The 21,436-nt window shown below is 40.2% G+C and overlaps 1 protein-coding gene and 1 long non-coding RNA gene across 2 annotated transcripts in view; both read right to left on the bottom strand.

The window, feature by feature from the left end:
* Nucleotides 1-378: 378 nt before the first annotated feature.
* On the bottom strand, nucleotides 379-7,879 carry SMIM43 (small integral membrane protein 43). The gene is made up of 3 exons (XM_053217001.1): nucleotides 5,756-7,879; nucleotides 4,648-4,718; nucleotides 379-1,906 (listed from the first exon to the last, which is right to left on the bottom strand). Exon 1 carries the CDS (start codon nucleotides 7,053-7,055, stop codon nucleotides 6,864-6,866), a length of 192 nt encoding a protein of 63 aa, XP_053072976.1. The 5' UTR covers nucleotides 7,056-7,879; the 3' UTR covers nucleotides 379-1,906; nucleotides 4,648-4,718; nucleotides 5,756-6,863.
* Nucleotides 7,880-7,975: 96 nt separating this feature from the next.
* Nucleotides 7,976-21,436, bottom strand: part of LOC113600544 (uncharacterized) — a 37,980-nt gene continuing 24,519 nt past the window's right edge. Inside the window, exons 3-5 of the long non-coding RNA XR_008296157.1 lie at nucleotides 17,788-18,004; nucleotides 11,008-11,075; nucleotides 7,976-8,756 (exon numbers count right to left, since the gene is read on the bottom strand). This is a non-coding gene — a long non-coding RNA (uncharacterized LOC113600544). The remainder of the gene's footprint in view (nucleotides 8,757-11,007; nucleotides 11,076-17,787; nucleotides 18,005-21,436) is intronic.

Raw genomic sequence — 21,436 nt, 5'->3', positions numbered from 1 at the left:
CTGCTGTAAAGCATACATCTCATAATTCAATAGTGTCTAGAAATAACAAGCATTTCTATAACTCAGTAATAAAAAAACAAATAACCCCAAAGAAGGCACAATAGAGAAACAAAATCTAAGTGATTCTCAGTATAGAAGAACCAGATACTTGAGGAAAAAATTACCCCAATACCATCACCACCCTTGAATTTTATCCAAACTCCAAATACAATGAAAATATTATTTAATATTTCAAAAGGACAACATTAATTGGCATACAGACATGCCCACTAAAAAGGAAATCTGATATAAAAATAAATACTTCCTTCTATCCATTAATCTCACCCTAATTAACTCTTTAAAAATTATGCGTAATAATAATTCACACACACAAAAAGCTGAGTTACATATAATTATTTTTTTTATTTCACAGCCTTTTATATTTTTAAAAATATAAACCACTAAGTAGTTTGAAAAACATACATGGAATAATCAGTTAGCAGCCACGATACTACAAAAATAAAGAGTAAAACAGAATTAAGCATAACAGAACAAAATAATTCCCGCTGACTCACCCTCACTAGGAACACATAATGTTCACCAGGAATGCTAAATGGACCATCACCACCATTTTTCCATCACCAATTATCACAAAAATCAATCACAGGACCTATTCCCAAGAGATCACTGCATTTATACAGAAATATGTGCAATGTGCAGATATCAAGTTAACATCTTGAATTTAGTTCCAAGATACCATTTTTCCTTTTCTCTGGGAGACAAGTTCAATGGCAAGGTGGAACAGTGAAGACCATGAAACACCAAACACATGACTGGCCCAAACCCCTCCCAGGTGGTTGGTGAAACACAAGAAAAAGAAGGTTGAATACTGGAGCTGTACAATACAATAGCCACTAGTCACATATGGCTATTTACATTTTAATTATTTAAAATTAAATAAAATTAAAATTTACTTCCTCAGTCACACTAGCCACATTTCGAGTGTTCACTAGTTACACATGGCTAATGGCTACCATAATGGACAGTGCAAATATAGAACATTTCTGTCACCACAGAAAGTTCTTTTGGACAGCCTTGGATGTGGGAAGTGTTTCTTCTCCCTTTGCTTAGGCAGGATGTAGGCTGATTACGGAAGCAGCTTTGAGAAGCAAGTCTTCTCCCAGGATATTCCTAGGTTGGTGGTGGAGTCACAGAAGGGAGTAAAGTAGCCTTTCTTTACATAGATTACCTTCTCCTATATATGAAAGGGATGATCCTTTTAGAGGATCAAACAAAAACTAGACTCCACCAAAAATCTGTAAGGAAAATTAGAATACGTGAAGCAGATGGGAAAGCAGCAAGGTAGAATATTCTTTATCCCATTCCAAACCTCCATAGATTATGTCCACTGAGGAAGCGTACAGGTTCCCAGGGTCCTCCTCTAGAAAATCCTGATGTGGGGCAAGCCAATGGCTGATTGTGAAAGCCAGTCCTGGCAGGTGTTTCATGAAAAAACCTAGCATGTCTTCACTCTGCTTACTGTCTGAGCAGAGCAGTGTTGCCTGGAGTGTTGTTAGTTGTGAAGGAGTTGCAGTTTTGATCTGTTTCAAACGTTATGCTCCTTTACAACCGTATTTTGTAGCCAGAGCACAGACTGCTACTCTGTTCCCCAAAGATCCACAATCATCGTTTTCCTTAGATTTCCTCAGATTTTTTTGTTGAAGGCTGTTTTATGTCCAGCTACAAAAACTACATTTCTCATGCAACCTTGCAGATATAACACAGTCTGGCCAATGAGATGTAAGTAAAAGTTGCTGGGCTGCTGAGAAAGCTCTTTAAAAGGAAGCCGACTCAAAATGGTGTGCCTCATTTCCTCTTTCAGCTTCCTTCATCTTCTTGGGGGGGGCTGCAGCAACCATCTTGGGACCTACGGGAAAAGCCAAGGGAACCTCAGGGGCCACCTTGGCCCTGACATCTGTGAGCTGCTGAACCAACACCAGCAATAGTTTACCCCCGACCTCCTTGTCACATGAGAACGAAACAAAATCCCTACTTTGTTTAAGCTACCCTTAAGTCCAATAACTTCCTACTGTATTACCGAGAGAGCAATCCATCTTGGTTCCCAATAGGAAAGCAAGATTTCCATCTTAATGTAAAAAACAAAAAAACAAAAACAAAAAAACCAAGGGGTGCTTTGGTGGCTCAGTCGGTTAAACATCCGACTTCGGCTCGGGTCATGATCTGGGTTTGTGAGTTCGAGCCCCGCATCAGGCTCTGTGCTGACAGCTCAGAGCCTGGAGTCTGCTTCAGATTCTATGTCTCCCTCTCTCTCTTTGCCCCTTCCCTTTTTTTTAATTAAAAAAAAATAACTTGCCAGAAGAATCCATATATATATTCAATAAAGTTCAAGTAACTTCAGAGAGTCATAAAAAAAATCAAGTTAAGTATAAAAATTTTAACTTCAGGGGCACTTGGGTGGCTCAGTGGGTTGAGTATCCGACTTTGGCTCAGGTCATGATCTCACGGTTCATTGGTTCCAACCCTGCATTGTGTGTTGCACTGACGGCACGGAGCCTGCTTTCAATTCTCTCTCTTTCTGCCGCTTGCCCACTTGTGCTCTAGCTCTGTCTCTCTCAGAAATAAATAAACACTAATTTTTTTTTTAATTTTAACTTCAACCCATCCACATCTACACAGCACAACAGTGGAAGAAAATTATTAGGCTTATTACATAAAATAGCTGCTAAGGAAAACAAGAGGATTTTTAGCTGAATTCATCAGGAAGTTTTTTCTGAATGCCTATTATATTCTAACTACTGTTCTAAACATAGGTCGGCCCTTCTGATCACCCAAATTCTTATGTGGTAAGATGCTAACTACTCAGATAATTAACCAGATTATTATTTAATCTGTAACTTTATTTTGTGTGGACAAAGTAAGAAATATAGAGTTGATAATTCATTTCACTGATTCAAAACAAAACAAAACGAAAACAAACAAAAAACAAACAAATAACAAAAATCAACTGCAAGGATCTGCAACTCCATTTTTAGTTAAAAATTGAGTGACACAATTTGTCACTTGTAAGTGACACAGACGCCTGACAGTGATTTCCTAATGATCCCAGAATTTTAATTGTGGTTTTAGCTATAATAAGTACACCTGCCCCAGAGTAGTTATAAAAATTAAAACCAAAGTATAGTACTCTGTAAATACTTTCTATGTATTGCACTAGCACCAATAGTATTCTAAACGTCCCTAGATTAGCAGGTATGAGTTAGAAGAAGTAAATATTTACCACTATCCTAAATGGTTAACTATATACAATGTTTAAATTTGGGGCCATTAAAAAAAATTAGCTCTTTTGCACTTATTTTGAAACTGTAAACAAAATTGGAAATATGAAATGTCAAGCTATAAATGGGGATGTTGCATGTAAAACAACTCACCTAGTTCCAAGTTTCCACCCCTGCAAGTGAACCAAAAACAAATCCTGGCAACCTGTCATTCCCAGAAAAGCCAGTGCATGGCACACTCTGGGTAAATTTTCTCTCTTATTCTGTGGAACTGCACCAGATGGCATCAGTCCTGCATGTACAGCTGTGCCCTAAAATTGAAGTTCAGATATAGGAGTCTACTTTATTAGACATTTTAGATTTTGCAGGTGTGAGTGTGATGTCATTCTCATTCAACTTAAAATGGTTATCTTTCCAAGTGGAACTGCTGATTCACTGCATTGACAGGTTTGGAAATCAGTGAAACAATCAAGATTATTTACCCTAATAAAATTCGAAGTCATTTTAAACAACTGAAATTTAGACACAACAATGAAATAAGAACACCTGACATAAAATACTAACATTTCATAATAACTGAATCATGGCTCATTTCCTTATAATGTAAGAAATTCAACTCAGCTTCTAACATGGCTGAAGAGTCACTAAATACCTTCTATTTGAAATAGAACATAAGAATCTTCTATAATCAAGTTACATTTGAATAATGAGCCGTTATTTTAAATGTTCCTTATTTTTCAAATGTTTTAATGTTTAACCCACATGCATAGCATCTTTGAAAATCAGTTTGGGATAGTGATAGGATCGGAATGTGGTCAGCGGATGGAGCAGCCAGCATGTACAAACTGGGAAACTAGAGCATTGTGGGTGTTAGAGCATTAGATCAAGAATACATACAGATAGAAAAAAAAGTGAGTTCAGAAGTAGTTCTAATTTGGGAGGTCAGTCTTTGTTGAGTTTTGGAAAAATGATGATTGAATAAATGAATAGAAAAAGGCCGTTCAAGTACAGGTGTCAAAGTTTCAAAAGCAGAGTGCCTAACCAAGCAGGGGTGAGGCAGGAGAACAACAGCTGCAAGTTCTGGGAGCAAATGTGAAGAAGCTTAATTCCCAGAGTTTAGGGCCACATTCCAGGCAGGCAGTGATGGAGTAACAGGAATAAATAGTTTTTTGGTTTTTGTTCTTTTTTTTTTTTTTTTTTTTGCCTATTAAAATGGCAACTTAGTAATTAATAGATTACAAGGAGGGTATAAAATGGCACTGGGCACAAGATAGAAAAGTAACCATTCCTTTCATGTCCTTTCATGTCCTTCCAAACAAAGTCAGTAGAACCACAACCCAGATTAATCCTGGGATGGCAGCACACTACTCACCCTCAGTTCTCCAGAGTCTCCTCTCTAGAAGAGTCAGGGCTCGTTTACACCTCTGGACACCAGTGGCACTGCTAGGAAGATTAAAGGATTACAAAATCAAGAAGTCAAGGAGGTGGTTAAAATAATTTTCATTCCAGTTATTAATAAAGTACGAAGTGATTGTTTTCCATCCTTGTAAACAAGTATAATTGCTAATTAACTACTCCTGCACTCATCTTCAGTGTCCATATTAACCATATAACCCTATAGTTAAATGCCACTATGGAGGTGTCAACCAATTAGAGACCTATTGTTTAAAATACAAGATAGAGTCACTGCAGTTGATTCTGGGATTCAAACTGGAAATTCAAATGAAGTCATACTATAGCTCTGATAAAGAGAAGGATGGATAGACAGAATTATATATATTTATACATAGAGAGAAATATATGCGTATATATACACATACATACACACACCTATACTTCATTAACAACAGGTCTGTTCAAGCAAAGTGAAATAGAAATATGGGAAAGTATCTGAATGTCTCAGCCAAATAAAAAAAAATTTTCCCCATAATTATGTTTACCTACATGAGACTATTTTTCCTTACCTTGAATTAACAAAGTAATTGTCTTCTGCTTTACTTTCATATTATCAACTTAGGCAAAACTTAGTATTTTGTTGTTTTTATCCTCTCTACACGGTCATTTTACCTCAAATTAATAAATATTTTCAAAATTCAGTCATGACATGGACAGCTTATCCCACCTTAATGTGACTGACCCAAATCTTCCCTTATGAAGACAAAAGATACCTGCATTACATATTTCAACTCCTAGACCCCCTGCACTGTTTTCCAAAAGAGTAGAATGTTTATTAAAATTGCAAACACTCCTCACATCCCATTCTAATTTCTACGCTCCTCTACATAGACACTGATTCTTATCCTGAGTTAGGAATCAGTTTGGCTCCAGTTCTAATAGAAGTTCATCAGTTATAAGTGGGACAGAGTTCCTTCATTGCTCCCATTTCCTCCATCTTAACCTCTCACTTTTTCAGGCCCTGGGTCTTCAGAAGTTTAGCTGTAACCACGGACAAAGTGTCATCCGGGGCGGTGCCCTCTTACCATTGGCAGAAGACGTCCATCTCGGGTTGTTCAGGTCCCCTCTGTGAAGGGTTTCCCATTACCAACCGGAGCTGCAGTTGCCGCCTTCAAGGCACCAACCCAGGGCAGCAGCTTGACTCCAGAACTCGAGACAGCAAATATCGAGCAAAAAGCATCTGGAAGATGAAACTCTTATTTCCCCAAACTGACATTGCCTGGAGAGTGCTTAGGGCACATTAATGAGAAGTTTATTGCTGCCGGTCAATCTTCTCGCAAATGGTCTAGTCACGTATTCTGAAAAGACATCCTTGCTCCTCCGGTCCTCTTTTTCCTATTGCCCTAAAACGTGTAAACAGTACCTCTTTTCACCGGCCCTCCAGAGCAACCCCAAGGCACCTCTCAAATGACTTCTAAGTCTCGCCGTCCCGCTGTTCCAGATTCTAAACCCACCCGGTGTGGCAACTCTGTAGCCATCAACCGGGTCGGTGGCTAGGAGAGGAGCAAGGATTTAGGGGAAGATAGGCCGCTGCCAGACGAACCCCATTTAGCCTCTACCAAAGGGCAAAGATATTTAAAGCAGTATTCGGCATACTTCAAGTGCGCACTGTTTCCTCCTGCTCCCTGTCCCAAAGCCCATACTCTAAATAATTTGGACATTTAGGTTGACATTCGATTTTTGGAATCAAATTTGGTATGGAAGGTTGGGCTGAATTATCCGAATGATTTAGCTTGCCATCCTTTGGGAACAAGCTAAAATGCAGTGGGACTGGGAAGAAGAGCTTGCAGGTGCCCAAAGCCATTCCGGCTCCAAAGGCTGAACGTCTCTCTTTCTCCCTCTCTCCCCACCCCGGAAAAGCTGAGGGTCCATTCCTAAGAGCACAGCGCTAGCCCACACCCCATACACCCACCATGCCTGGCAACAGAGCGTGCTTCAAGCCCAGAGCCTCCCCGAGGGGCCGAGAAACTCGCCCCTCCGCAGGCCCCTTCCACCTCCGAACGAACCTGCCAGCGCTACCACGGAGCCTAGCACTGGAACCTGGGTGGCCACGCGGACAGAGAGTCGAGGCTAAGATCCAGCCTGGCGCCCGCGCAGCTCCGTGCCCTCCCGCTAGTGCCCGCGCCTTACGGGTCACACCGCTTGCTCTCGGGAGAAGCCCCAAGGCTCCCGGTGCAGTGAGAGACGCCCAGGCTGGAGCGCCCCAGCCGTGCTGGCCACAGAGTTCTTCAGCTGCTTGATGACCACGAAGAGCAAGAGGAAAAGTAAGAAGAGCAGGAAGAAAAAGAGCGCCAGGTAGAGCAGAAAGTTGAGCTCCCACTCCATGCTGGAGGCGCCGGCGCTCGGTGGTTGTGCGCGCTAGGCGCGGATAGCAGCTGGCGGACCAGGCTTGCCACCCGCTCTCCCACCTCCGAGTCTCCTCCGCCCCCTTACGGGCGCCCGGCGTTGGGCGCCTACTTCTCGGTCCGTGCTCGGCCTCCCCCAGTTCGGAGGAAAAGCGCCAAGGAGCTGGTTAATCCCAGCTCCTCCTCTCCCAGCAGGCACGAGAGCCTTCCGCCTCACTGAGATCCTCTCCTGCGCTCTTGGGGACGTGAGCGGATTTTTCTAGGAGCGAATTTAGCGGGCGGGGACGCCAGGAGAAGAGGTCACGGCTCAGTCTCCCAAAGGGTGTTGGGGCTGGTGTTTTGCAAATGATTTTAAGATTTCCAGCCCCATCAACCAATGGGTCCCTAGTCCTCTCCCTTCCTAATTAATTGATTTCTGGATATTTTCCCCTGTCCTGGTTTTCCCAGAGGGAAAACATGCCACGGCCCAGAAACCCAAAAGAATTAAAGGTAGCAGTGAAGGTGGGGTCTAAAGGGCTATTAGATGACTTCCTTCTGTGAGATGACTTCATGGTGCCTGCGTGAACTCCAGTTCAACCTGCCTTGCTCTTCAGAGTCCCACACGTACTCAGTCCAGAGTGCTCTTTTCTATGGACAACAACAGGCCACTTACAAAAGCATTAGTAACAGGGGCACCTGGGTGGCTCAGTCGGTTAAGCCTCCGACTTCCGTTTAGGTCATAATCTCATGGTTCCCGAGTTCAAGCCCTGCGCTGGGCTCTGTGCTGACAGCTCAGAGCCTGGAGCCTGCTTGGGATTCTGCCTCTCCCTCTCTCTCTAACCCCCAACTCTCCCCCCCCCCCCCCCCGCGCCCCACCCTCTCCCAAAAATAAACAAACATTATAAACATTAAAAGAAAAAGGAGTAACTGGCTGGCTCAGTAGGTAGAGCCTGAAACTCTTAAAAAAAAAAAAAAAAAAGGAAAGAAAAGCATTAACAACAAAACGCATTTCAAAAGCTATATTGTACAAAGCTTCACAGAATGTTGACTTGAAATTGAATTTCCTTGGTGGAAAGCAGAAACAATACAATAAACAATTACTTGAAATGTTCGTTTAAGTCCCTAACACCTATCTGTATTTGGTTAAGATCACCCATAGTCTATATGGTGTAGCTTTTAAAGAAATCCAGTTTATCCAGAGCTGTGTAACAAATTGCCCCAAAACTCAATGCCTTAAGACAACAGAAACATTGGTTCTCTCTCATAGTTTCTGTGAGCTAAGAGTTTGGTAGCACTTAGCTTGGTGATCCTGGCCTGGAGTTTCTTACGAGGTTAGGGTCAGATGTCAGGCAAGGCCACAGTCACCTGAAGGCTTGTCCGGAACTGGAGGATCCACTTCCAAGGTAGCTCACTTTTATCACCAGAACAGTGCTGGCTGTTGGTGAGAGGCCTCAGCTCTTTCCCATGTGGACTTCTCCACAGGCCTGCTTGTGTGTCCTTATAACACTGTGCTGGCTTCTCCCATAGCAAGTGGCCCAAGAGAACAAGGCTAGCTCTTTGTGGCTAGCTTAAGAAGTCATATATCAACACTTCTGTAATGTCCTGTTAGTCACACAGGTGAGGCTTACAGTGAAGGAGTCCAAGGACATGAACATCAGGGGTAAGGATCATCGGGGGCCTTCTTGGAGTCTTGCCATCAAAGCTGGTAATGCAGCATGTTGTCATTGTCCATTTTATGGGCCTCCGACTTATTTCATTTTTTATTTATGAAGATACAGGAGAGCCCCCTGGGCTGAATTCAGGGAATAAGTCTTGACATACACATTCCAGATTATTTAATAGTCTGCCTGTAATAAATGGCTACTCCAGGGATGGCAAGAGTTCAAAGAAACAGGATGGTATGGAAAAAGCTGTGAACTGGTAGTCTCGAGGACCCAAATCTAGTTTCTACTCCACCTGTCAGAGGTTACTTCAGTTCTCTGACTCAGTCCCCTCACCTATAATATACCTTGCTTACCTTTTCCCTGGATTTGTTGTAAGGATAAAAAATAAATTAGGATGTTGAATAAGAATGTGTTTTGCTAGATAAATGTCAGATACTATTATTAATCTGTTGCTGAGGATTCCCAGTGCATAAAAATATACTGTGCAAAATTTCTAGCTCCTAGGCATCTCACCAAGCATTGTACTATATAAGAAATCTCTCTCTTGATTATTAATCCATCTCATAGGCAGTGGTGTGCTGGCTCATAAATTATTTGGAAAAATTTTGCAAGCCATTTGTTAAAATACAGCTATTGTTAAAAATTAAATCATATAGGGGTGCCTGGTTGGCTCAGTCCAAGAGCATCCAGCTCTTGATTTCAGCTCAGGTCATGATCTCACGCTCTGTGGATTCAAGCCCAGAATTGGGCACTGCACAGACAGTGCAGAGCCTGCTTGGAATTCTCTCTCTCCCTCCCTCTCTCTCTCAAAATAAATACAAAATAAAGAGCAAAAAGATCATATAAACTTATAAATTATGTTAACAACAAAGGTAATGAATACTCATAAATAAATACTCATAAAAACTAATTACTTCTGAATTATTTTACTACATTTCACTATTTTCTATGCACTTGAGGTTATTTACATCTGTTGTAGCTGTATGGCTGAAATATTATATAATAGTATATTACTGTACATCTTTTTAAAATTTTTTTTATGTTTTTATTTCATTTTTGAGAGAGAGAGTGTGAGCAGGGGAGGGGCAGAGAGAGAGACGCGGAGACACAGAATCCGAAGCAAGCTCCAGGCTCCCAGCTGTCAGCACAGAGCCCCAAGTGGGACTCAAACTCACAGACTGAGATCATGACCTGAGCCAAAGTCAGTCGCTCAACTGACTGAGCCACCCAGGTGCCCTGAAAATCTCTTTTCAGCTGTGTTCAGATGTCATGTGGGTAGCCTGAAATTGGCCACAGTGGGAGTGTTTGCCCTTGGAAATGTACAGATGTTACAAATCAGGGCCAGAGAGCCAGTTGTTAAACAATTACCACCACGCTATGGCTCATGGAGCTACTGAGGAGAATTTAAAGTCTTACCTGAAAGCAGAGATTTGTAAGATTTGTGAAGCACCACATGTTCTTACTGGTAGAATACTCCATTTTACCTAATCTTGATAGGAGGACAGAATCCAGTGACTGCTTTCCACTGCCACCTCCCATTATGGAAACCAGGAGGGTCAGATATATCTTTTACTCACTCCTGATACAATGCAGGAAGAAGGGCAGAAAGAGCCATGCCAGAAACTCAGCCAAATATCCTCAATGCCACAACTCTGAAGTTTGGGAGCAGTCAGAACAGGAGGAAATGTTTGGAGGTTAGATGCATCCCAGTGGCAGAGAAACTCCAAGACCCAGACCAGTCCTGGGAGTGACCTGGGTGTGGCTCTCATTGCCCGACTCCGTGATGTCCTTTACTCTGCCCTTTTCCCAAACTTGACTCTCCTGCCTCTCTTCCATTCTGTGAGCTGCCACTGGTTTTCCAGTAGATCTCCTTATTGTAGCGAGGAGTAGTGTTTAATGGCAGCTTGCAGATGGGAATACTGACTGGGAAAGCATTACTTACACACTTTACATATGTTATATGCTTAAAATCAATAAAGTGTTTGAAATATGCCATTTGGCACATTGCCATCCAGATAGCCAAGCTATCAAAGGATGGAAATTGAAACACAGAGAGGTTACATGACCTCCTTAAAGCCACACAGCTAACAAGTGGCAAAACTGGGATGTGAACCAAGGGAGTTTGGCTCCAGAACCTTCACTCTCAACCCCCATGGTATCCTGTCTCCCAGAAGAAAGTACCCTTTTCTTGTGTATCACCATCAAATTAATGATCACACTTTTTTTTCTTTTGAGTGTCAAACTTAAAGAAAACACATTTCAAGAAATACATACCTTTTGTTTACTTACATCTCAGCTCCTTTCTTTGAAATCTTGAAGGTAAAAGCTTCAAATGAGCCAGTGTTTGCCTGGAGATGCTGAGGAAAGAAGCCAAGGGATGAAAGTTTTAGGTCACCACGTTCAAACCCATTTCAGCCTTCCTGACCATAACTATTTAGATTTTCCATTTATCTGAGCAGCTTAAATAGATTTATAAATATTAACTAATATATCCTCATAGTCACTCTCAGTAGGATCTATATTTGAAATAATGTTGCTACAACAAAAAATAACTTACTACATTTATTACATGTTCCCAGTACTTTTAAGCCTCTGGTCATATTTATACACCTCATAAGATGGTCTGAATTCAGTTTCTATTATATAAATGACTCCATAGAAATAAGACACAATCTTTCTCTACCTAAGTGTGCATATTAATGGAAATATATGGAAAGAAAACCTAAGAATTTAAAGGGCAGAAAGGACACTTACTACAGATAAGCATTTGTCTGGTTCTAGCACCTAAAAAGAAAGCCCTTGTATACAAACTGGTAAAGTAGACGGAGGCTATGTCATTACAATCCCATACAACTGTCCACAAAGTTGACCCTACATATGCCTCCACATAACATGGCACTACTCAGAGTCAGACTTTATGTATCATTCAGCTCCTCAGTCCACTCCTTACAAGTCTCAGAACAACTGGATATTGACCCAGGGCTGTTCCAGGTCCTGGCTTATGGACAGCTATGGTGTATATTAGAATAGGGTTCTCTCTCCCTTTGCCTGCTCTGTTCCTCCTCACCCTCACCTCTGATAGGGAGGGATCTTTTATCATAAAAAGCATCAAAGCTATTTATGAGAAGTGATTAAGGGTAGCAATAGAAGAGTTTGTCTTATAAATAAGTGTGCTTCTCTAAAGACTATAAAGACCCGGGCACCTGGGTGACTCAGTCTGTTAAGCATCAGACTCTTGGTTTCAGCTCAGGTCATGATTTCATGGTTTGTGGGTTTGAACCCCAAGTCGGGCTCTGAGCTGGCAGCATGGACGCTGCTTGGGATTCTCTCTCTCTCCCTCTCTCTCTCTGCCCCTCCCCGCTTCTCAAAATAAATAAATAAACTTAAAAAAAAAAAAAGACTCTAAAGACTTAAGAAAACACCATGGAAGGGCTGTAAAGTTCTACTGTCACCACCTCAGGGTGAAACCTCCCAGGACTTACCTGTTGGGAGTAAGTGCAGGATTGAAGCAGCTTCCCCAAGACAGGGGAAGGATAGAAGTGGGAGAATAAGAAAAAGAGACTTCCAGGCACCTTTATTTTTTTTAAGTTTATTTATTTATTTTTGAGGGGCGGGGGATGCAGAGAGAGAGGGAGAGAGAGAGAATCCCAAGCAGGCTCCATGCTGTCGGGGCAGAGCCCAACATGGGGCTCAGTCTCATGAACTGTGAGATCAGGAACTGAGCCAAAATCAAGAGTTGCCTTATTTCTTTTTTAAGAGTTGCTTTAAAGAAAGAAAGAAAGAAAAGAAAGAAAGAAAGAAAGAAAGAAAGAAAGAAAGAAAGAAAGAAAGAAAGAAAGAAAATATGCATGAGACAAACATGGTAATCTGAACACAGACTAAACAAGATAATGTTCACAAAATCAAGAGTTAGACGCTCAACCAACTGAGCCACCCAGGTGCCTCTCCAGGTATCTTTCTAAGGCTAACTTAATTTGTCCTGAAAGGCACCCAAAAGAAATGGAAGAAATATTTTGCACCATGCTCTGACCTCAAAATATTCTGTGGGCCATGATTATTAACATTGGGTTCTTAAGTCACTGCACACCTTTCTAGGTGGCTAGGACCTTAAAAACTGGGTTACAGGTAGATAGATGGTCTCTGCTTAGATGGGATCTCCTGTAAAGCACTGATGCATGTGCTGAGGATGAGATCCATATTCTATGGAAGTTTCCAGGCCCTAAGAAGCTCTGTCCTAGCTAGTCAGGACCTTTATCACCCCAGTGATCCTGGCAACTCTTAAAGGCCCCAAAATACCCCAGCCATACTATACATGTCCCTCTGACACCCCATATCCCCTGCTTCTTCCCCATATACAAATGTACCACCATGTTGATTTCTACATAATACAAGCTGGGCTTCTTTGGAATTGCCCCTTATTTACACTCTTCACAACCCTTACAAACCCTCTAGGTTAGAATTAGAACATCTATAGGAATGTTTACTGCTGCAGAAGAGGAGAAAAGTGAGTTGTTCTACCTCAGGGAGTCCTCTTAAGTTAACCAACAGTTATTGTAACACCCTGACAATAGGACTTGCTCTCCACACCCTCACCTCTTTTCCTACTCCATCCCAAAAGGATGACTTACGCAGTTTTGCAATACTTACAAAATGAGATCCTGTTCAAGAAATAAGTAAAGTGTAAATGGTAAACTGCTTAAATCACACATAACCATTTAGGAATTCCAGTGGGGAGGAAGGAAAGGAGTGCGGGAGGGAAATCTAAGGAAGAAACTTATTTGAGGAGTATGTGGGAGATCATATTATGTGGGTAGCCTTTGAAATCCAGAATTCACCACTAAGAATAATTCTACAAAAAAAAAAAAAAAAAACCTAGACCCTGTCCTTGGTTTATAATGTTTTAAAACATAACAGAATATACCCAAGTCTGTGCAATATTGAAAAAAAAATTAAGTGACAAATTGTGCTAACAGCCAACCACTATTTCTTTAATTTAGACTCTTTCCAGTAAGTTAGCAGGAACATTAGAAAAAGTCGATGTGACTGTGGGTGCCTTTAGACTTGATCAATACTATGTCATGTAGCAAAATAAAAAATCTGAGCATTATAGAGCAATATATCTTTTGTTCAGCACAACTTCAATAATGGCAGCAGTGAAACTGTCATCTCTAATGGAAGGTCTGCAGACTTCTATATGAGCTGATAATAATCACAGCCATGGGCTTGAAGATGTACATGCACATACATAGGACTAAAACTGAACTGCCACAAGGGAAAAAGAAATTGGAGAAAAGTAGAATTTTTCTGTAATCCATACTCCTTTACTAAAATGCCAGCTTATAAGATCTGGTGACCCCAACAACTAGGGCCCGCATTCCCAGATCTAGGCGTCCACGCTGCCCTCAAGATATACACAGGCAATGGCTGCAGCAACTTCTTACTCAACACATCTCTGGAGGCAAGGGAAACGAAAGCAAAAATGAACTATTGGGACCTCATCAAAATAAAAAGCTTCTGCACAGCGAATGAAACAATCAGCAAAACTAAAAGGAAACCAACAGAATGGGAGAAGATATTTGCAAACGACATATCAGATAAAGGGTTAGTATCCAAACTCTACAAAGAACTTATCAAATTCAACACCCAAAAAAAAATAATCCAGTGAAGAAATGGGCAAAAGACATGAATAGACACTTCTCCAAAGAAGACATCCAGATGGCCAACTGACACATGAAAAAATGCTCAATATCAGTCATCATCAGGGAAATACAAATCAAAACCACAACTAGATACCACCTCACACCTGTCAGAATGGCTAACATTAACAACTCAGGCAACAACAGATGTTGGCGAGGATGTGAACAAAGAGGATCTCTTTTCACTGCTGGTGGGAATGCAAACTGGTGTAGCCACTCTGGAAACCAGTATGGAGGTTCCTCAAAAAATTAAAAATAGAACTACCCTATGACCCAGCAATTGCACTATTAGGTATTTATCCAAGGGATACAGGTATGCTGTTTCGAAGGGACACATGCACCCCAATATTTATAGCAGCACTATCAACAATAGCCAAAGTATGGAAAAAGCCCAAATGTCCATTGATGGATGAATGGATAAGGAAGATTGCGGGGGGGGTGTGTGTGTGTGTGTATGTGTGTGTGTGTGTGTATACGGTATATGTATGTGTGTGTGTATATATATATATATATATATATACAATATATATATACTATATATATACAATGTATATATATACTATATATGTGTATATATGTATATATACACACATATATATTGTATATATACACAATATATATATTACACAATGTATATACATAATGTATATATATACACAATATATATGTATATATACATATATACACATATATATTGTGTATATATATATATACATTGTGTGTGTATATATACTATATATATATATATATATATATATATATAGTATATATACAATGGAGTATTACTCGGCAATCAAAAAGAATGAAATCTTGCCACTTGCAACTATGTGGTTGGAACCAGAGGGTATTTCGCTAAGCGAAATTAGTCAGAGAAAGACAAATATCATATGACTTTACTCATATGAGGACTTTAAGAGACAAAACAGATGAACATAAGGGAAGGGAAGAGAAGTAAAAAGAATATAAAAACAGGGAGAGTACAAAACATAAGAGACTCTTAAATATGGAGAACAAACAGAGGGTACTGGAGGAGTTGTGGGAGGGGGGATGGGCTAATTGGATATGGGGCATTAAGGACTCTACTCCTGAAATCATTGTTGCACTATATGCTAAGTAACTTGGATATAAATTTAAAAATAATAATAATAAATAATAAATAAAAAATGCCACCAAAAAAAAAAAAAAGACATACATAGGCAAACTGGTAACGAACAGCTTTGGGTCCTAGTCCCAGCCCTATACACTCTACCCTACACTGTATTGTAGTGATGTAAGAGTCTTGAGTCCTTTGGACTTGGACATGTATCTTGGCTTTATCTCTTGCTAGCTGGGTAAACTTGAATACCTTTGGTTGCCTAACCAAACCAAGCACCTCATCCCTCTGTCTTCCTCATTAATAGTGTCCTGACTTTATTCAGGTATCTACCTCTTTTCTGTGTATCTCATATGACTTAGAGGAAACTGTATTGGGGATGTGGGTCCCAGTCATCTAAAAGTCATTTAGGGAATACAATGATTCTTTTCTTTTCTTTTCTTTTTTTTTTTTTTTTTTTGGTCCAGGAGGGAGCATATGACCTAAATTGACCTAATCTAATTGAAGAAAAGTATTATCAGTTTCCCAAAAAGAAAACAAAACCACCGTAGGTAACCAACACAGGGAAATTTAATACTGGGAATTGGTTACACAGTTGTTGAATGAATATAAGGAGCAAAAAGGAGAAGGTAAAATACCACAAGATTATAGCCCCCTGGGCTAGAGGAGTAAAAGGGAACATGGAATTACAACAGAGTTGATGTTACCCAGAGCTCACAATCACTGTTAGTTAGAGCCTGTAATCCCTGATACGATTATTTAGGTCCAAACTTCTGGAATTGCAAGCCTGCTATAGACTCCAAAGTTCTAAATTAGTTGTATCAGACAGATCATGCCACCAGTGCAATTGTTGTCTAAGTGGGGAGACAGATTCCTAGTGCTTGCGAACCCATCATCTTCCCAGAATCCTCCTTCTCTTTTTATTTTTAATTCTGGTAAAACACACTTAAGATAAAATTTATCATCTTACCCATTTTTAAGTGTACAGATCAGTGTTATCAAGCACATTCATAATGTTGTGCAACCATCACCACCAGCCATCTCCAGGACTTTCTCATCTTGCAAAACTGAAAGTCTGTACTCATTCAATAATAACTTCCCATTTATCGCCTGCCCTTCCATCCCAGGCAACCACCCATTCTTTCTGTCTCTATGAATTTGATTACTCTAGGTATCTTTTTTTTTTTTCTAACGTTTGTTTATTTTTGAGACAGAGAGAGACAGAGCATGAACGGGGGAGGGGTAGAGAGAGCGGGAGACACAGAATCGAAGCAGGCTCCAGGCTTTGAGCCATCAGCCCAGAGCCCGACGCGGGGCTCGAACTCACGCACCGCAAGATCGTGACCTGAGCTGAAGTCGGACGCTTAGCCGACTGAGCCACCCAGGCGCCCCTCTAGGTATCTTATATAAGTGCAATCATACAGTATTTGTCCTTTCCTGCCTAGCTTATTTCACTTATGATAATGTCCTCAAATTTCATCCCTATCATAGCATGTGTCAGAATTTTCTTCCTTTGTAAGCTGGATAGTATTCTGTAGTGGTTAATTTCATTTGTCAATTTTATTGGACCACAGGGTATCTAGACATTTGGTCAAACATTATTATGGGTGTATCTGTGAGTGTTTTTCTGGATGAAATTAACACTCAACCAGTAGACTAAGTAAAGCAGATTTCCCTCCCTCCCTATCTATCTAATCTCCTTATAGGTTTTGTTTCTCTGGAGACCCCTGACTAATACATATTTTATTGTATGCATATACTACTCTTGTAGATACCTTTTATTTTGAGTAAAATAGGAGCTTTACCATAAGGTCTAAATCGTTAAAATAATCTACTTTGGCTACCGGTTATAGGAAGGCATACTATATCCTCCCAAAGAACTATTTCCCATAGTGTGTAAGTATGCTTAATGCAGAAAGCCACAATGCTATTTAATATATGAGAAAATTACTTCTCCCTGGGATCTTCTTATTTAGTGAGAACAACTCCATAGTGGTTAAGCTATAGGTTTGGTATTATTGCCTCTACAATATGTCATATTAGAAGGCCCATTGTCATAAATACTTGTTAGAACCTAAACAGAAATTCTTAGTGAAAGAGACTGAGAGATTCTAAGGCCTCCAACAGAGAGTAAATCTGGATATTCCTTTTGTAATCCCCACCATAAAGCAGCCAACAATGACTGCCCCCCCAACTCTCCCTCTGGTTTTTTATCAGCTGTCTGGAAGCCACTGGAATCCGTCTAAGGAAACTTCTCATCCTTCCCACTGAAAGTATTACCTCAGACTAGAGGCTGCTGGCTTGGGAGAGGCAAAGTCTCTTTTTACGGCTCATGTGTGTTTTCTTTTGGCTTAATGGATATGAGCATTTAAACACCAAGATGAACAGCACCATAGATACAGTAACCTTCAAAACATTTGTCAAGAATCCAAAAAGTATAGATTATAAATTCAGCAATGAAGAGATTGTCCCACCATTTTCTGTGACCTGAAAAACACTGCCAAAAGAGAATGTACAGGGTGTTTTTGAATTAGTGGTATTAGAATATTGCTACTGTCATGAGGTGTGTGTTTTTTTTTCTTTATCGTGGATACTGTTGGTTGAAATAAGTGATGCTATTATAGTGACTACTCAGTAATGAATACGAAGCTTTGTGACATCTGAAGAAAATGCATATTCCTTGTAGTCTATTGCACACCTGGTTCTTCTGTGTGGCCCTTCATAATCACGACCTCTTCATGTGTTCTATGGCTGAGATGGTGGGCTATGATTGAAACTTATGCCACCAAGAATTTCCTTTCTCCACCCACCCGGCTGGTGGTTGAACCATTTCTCACCTATGAGAAAAGATGAACACACAACTCAATGCACAAAACTTAGCACCTGCTACCTACATTTTTGTCTCTTCGTGTTTTCTTCTATCTTGTGTATTTTTTCAGATGAAAACTCAAAAGTCTATTGCAAGAGGAAAACAGCCATATATCAGTTTCAGCATTTCGCTGATGCCTTGGCTATATTTGCCAGTATGATTTTTCCTCCTTCTTCTCCAGATTTCTTCAGATTTTCTGGTGTCGTGGAAAGAACACTGGTTGGAAACTTAAGAAGCCTGGATTCTCACCATCCCCTGCTAGCATGAGCCATAACATTAGGCGTGTCTTTAATTTCTCTATACTTCTGTTCCCTAAATTAGGGAATTGAACATAATTATCTCCATGTCCCTTTTAGTTCCAAAATTCAAATGACTTATGATTTTTCCTGCCAAAACCAGGGGTGGTGGAAGAGTGAGAGTATCTGTGTGAATTGCTCCCAGCTGCCACAACGACAGGGTAGGCTTGGAATTCAGAGCGCCTTCTTTAAGGAAAGCAGTTTGTTCCCGGAAGGGCCTGGGACATATTAACAGAAGAAGTTAGTTAGCCACTGCTCACTGTTCACCCCCAGCCATGACATACTTCCTTCAAGTAAGCAGAGTTGTTCATGTGTAACCTACATATCAGCTGCTCCCAAAAGCAATCACTTTTTCACTATATGCAAATCATAAGCAGGACTCAGCACAACATGGGTTCCTCTAAAAGAGAAAAATCACTCCACAAAGCATGACTGAAAAACAGAGAATTTATGGAAGGGAGACTAAAGGGAGAATTTAGACCACAGAGCAAACAAATATCCATTAGACAGCTCTGTGGCTCCCAAAGGCCCTGGTTGGCTATTTGCACAAGTTTGGTGTTCTTTCCTTTTAACAGTGTCTTCCCAACCAAATTATTATTTTATTTCCTTTGCTTTCTTTGTTATGCAGGAAGCCTGAGCACCAACCTAAGCTAGCTTCTACCAGTTTATCAAACTCCCTTTTGAGTAAAATTGACCCCACCCATAAGAAAGTCTACAAGCTGCCAAGAGGTTATTTTGCCCCTGCGTACTACACATAGTTCTTCAACTTCTCTGATTAAGCCCATATCATTTCCAAGTAAGAAAGAGTATCAGAGAAAGACTGTTGTATTAATAAGACCTCCCAGGTAGGCTGCTAAGGACAGTACTTCACACACAGTGTGACCATATGCAATGTTTATATTCCCTTTCAGATTAGAATAAATAAAACTCCATTGTGGCTAAAATCAACAACACAGGATACAACCGGTGTTGGTGAGAAAGTGGTGAAAGGAGAGCCCTCTTACACTGTTGGTGGGAATGCAAACTGATGCAGCCACTCTGGAAAAAAAACAGTTTGGAGGTTCCTCAAAAAGTTAAAACTAGAACTGCCCTATGATCTAGTAATCACAGTAATTACTGCTGGGTATTTACCCCCAAAATACAAAAACACTAACTCAAAGGGATACATACACCCCTATGTTTATGGCAGTATTATTTACAAGAGCCAAGATATGGAAGCAGCCCAAGTGTCCAGCGACTGATGAATGGATAAAGAGGAGGTATATATACACACTGGAATATTATTTGGCCATCAAAAATGAAATCACCATTTGCAACAGCATGGAAGGAACTAGAGTGTATTATGTTAAGTAAAATAAGTCCATCAGAGAAAGACAAATACCATGCAATTTCACTCATATGTGGAATTTAAGAAACAAAACAAATGAACAAAGGGGAAAAGAGAGAGAGAGAGGGAGAGAGAGACAGAGAGACAAACCAAGAAACAGATACTTAACAAACTGATGGTTACCAGAGGGGAGATGAGTTAAATAGGTGCTGGGGATTGAGGAGGGCACTTGTGATGAGCACAGGGTGACACATGGAAGTGTTGGATCACTATATTGTACACCCGAAACTAATATAATACCGTATGTTAATTAACTGAAATTAAGATAAAAACTTAAAGAGCAAAAGCAAAAACAAAAAACAAAAACAAAAAACCTCCATTGTACAGGCTTAAAAATGAATTTTTCTACATCCCCATCACCATAAGAAAATAGCTTCACAATTTTCATCTAATTTTGAACAAAAATTGATCTCATCTTAAAAATTATTTAATACTAAAGAGCATTGAGTATTTTTGTCATCAAGCACTTGACAATCCATTATTTTGTATCTTTTGTAATATCACAATAATCATTTCATGACAGTATTATAAAGCTAGAACTGTTTGGTACTCATACCTTTCTAATAAGTTTGCAGACTCACTCTGCCAAGAAACTAATGTGACAACATTTGCTTTCAACTTCAACACAAGCAGAAGATTGATTTAAAGGACAACTGTTTGCCCATAATTCAATGATAAACTATTGATAATCATGTTTGTAAAATAACTCATGCATGATAACAGTGTGTTTCTAAAACTATGTACACACTATGATTTTTTTTAAATACCATGAATTAAATTGTGAAGTAAGCCTGCAAAGATGTGAAAATTATACTCTTCAGTCAGTGAAAGGTAGAAGGGATACAGTAATTCTGTTTTTTCACTGAACTATTAATGAAAAGCAGTCTTTCTTTAAAGTTTTTCTAGGGGTGCCTGGGTGGCTCAGTTGGTTAAGCGTCTGACTTCAGCTCAGGTCATGATCTTGCGGTTCATGGGTTCAAGCCCCACATCAGGCTCTGTGCTGACAGCTCAGATTCGGTGTCTCCCTCTCTCTGCCCCTCCCCTGCTCACTCTCTGCCCCTCTCTCTCTGAAAAATAAACATTAAGAAAAATAAAGTTTTTCTATAGGAAAGTAAATGTACAAATTGTTTAAACCTATCACTGTAGATACAACTTGTCAAAATTTAATACTCATTAATCTGTAAATCTAACATTTTTTACAAACACATAGAAATAAGCATTGCTTCATAGCAGAGTATGGTGATTGAGCCCCTGGGTGTAGAGCCAGGCTGTCTGAATTAATAAATCTTGGCTTCCATCCCAAGCATCATGTGACTTCAATATTCTGTGGCTCAACTGGCTCATCTGGAAAATGGAGGTAATAATAATACCCTCAAC

This window comes from Acinonyx jubatus, chromosome B1 (assembly GCF_027475565.1).
Source record: "Acinonyx jubatus isolate Ajub_Pintada_27869175 chromosome B1, VMU_Ajub_asm_v1.0, whole genome shotgun sequence".
Lineage (NCBI taxonomy): Eukaryota > Metazoa > Chordata > Mammalia > Carnivora > Felidae > Acinonyx > Acinonyx jubatus.
The sequence above is the reverse complement of the archived record's forward strand: the minus strand, read 5'-3'. Positions and strand labels throughout refer to the sequence as shown.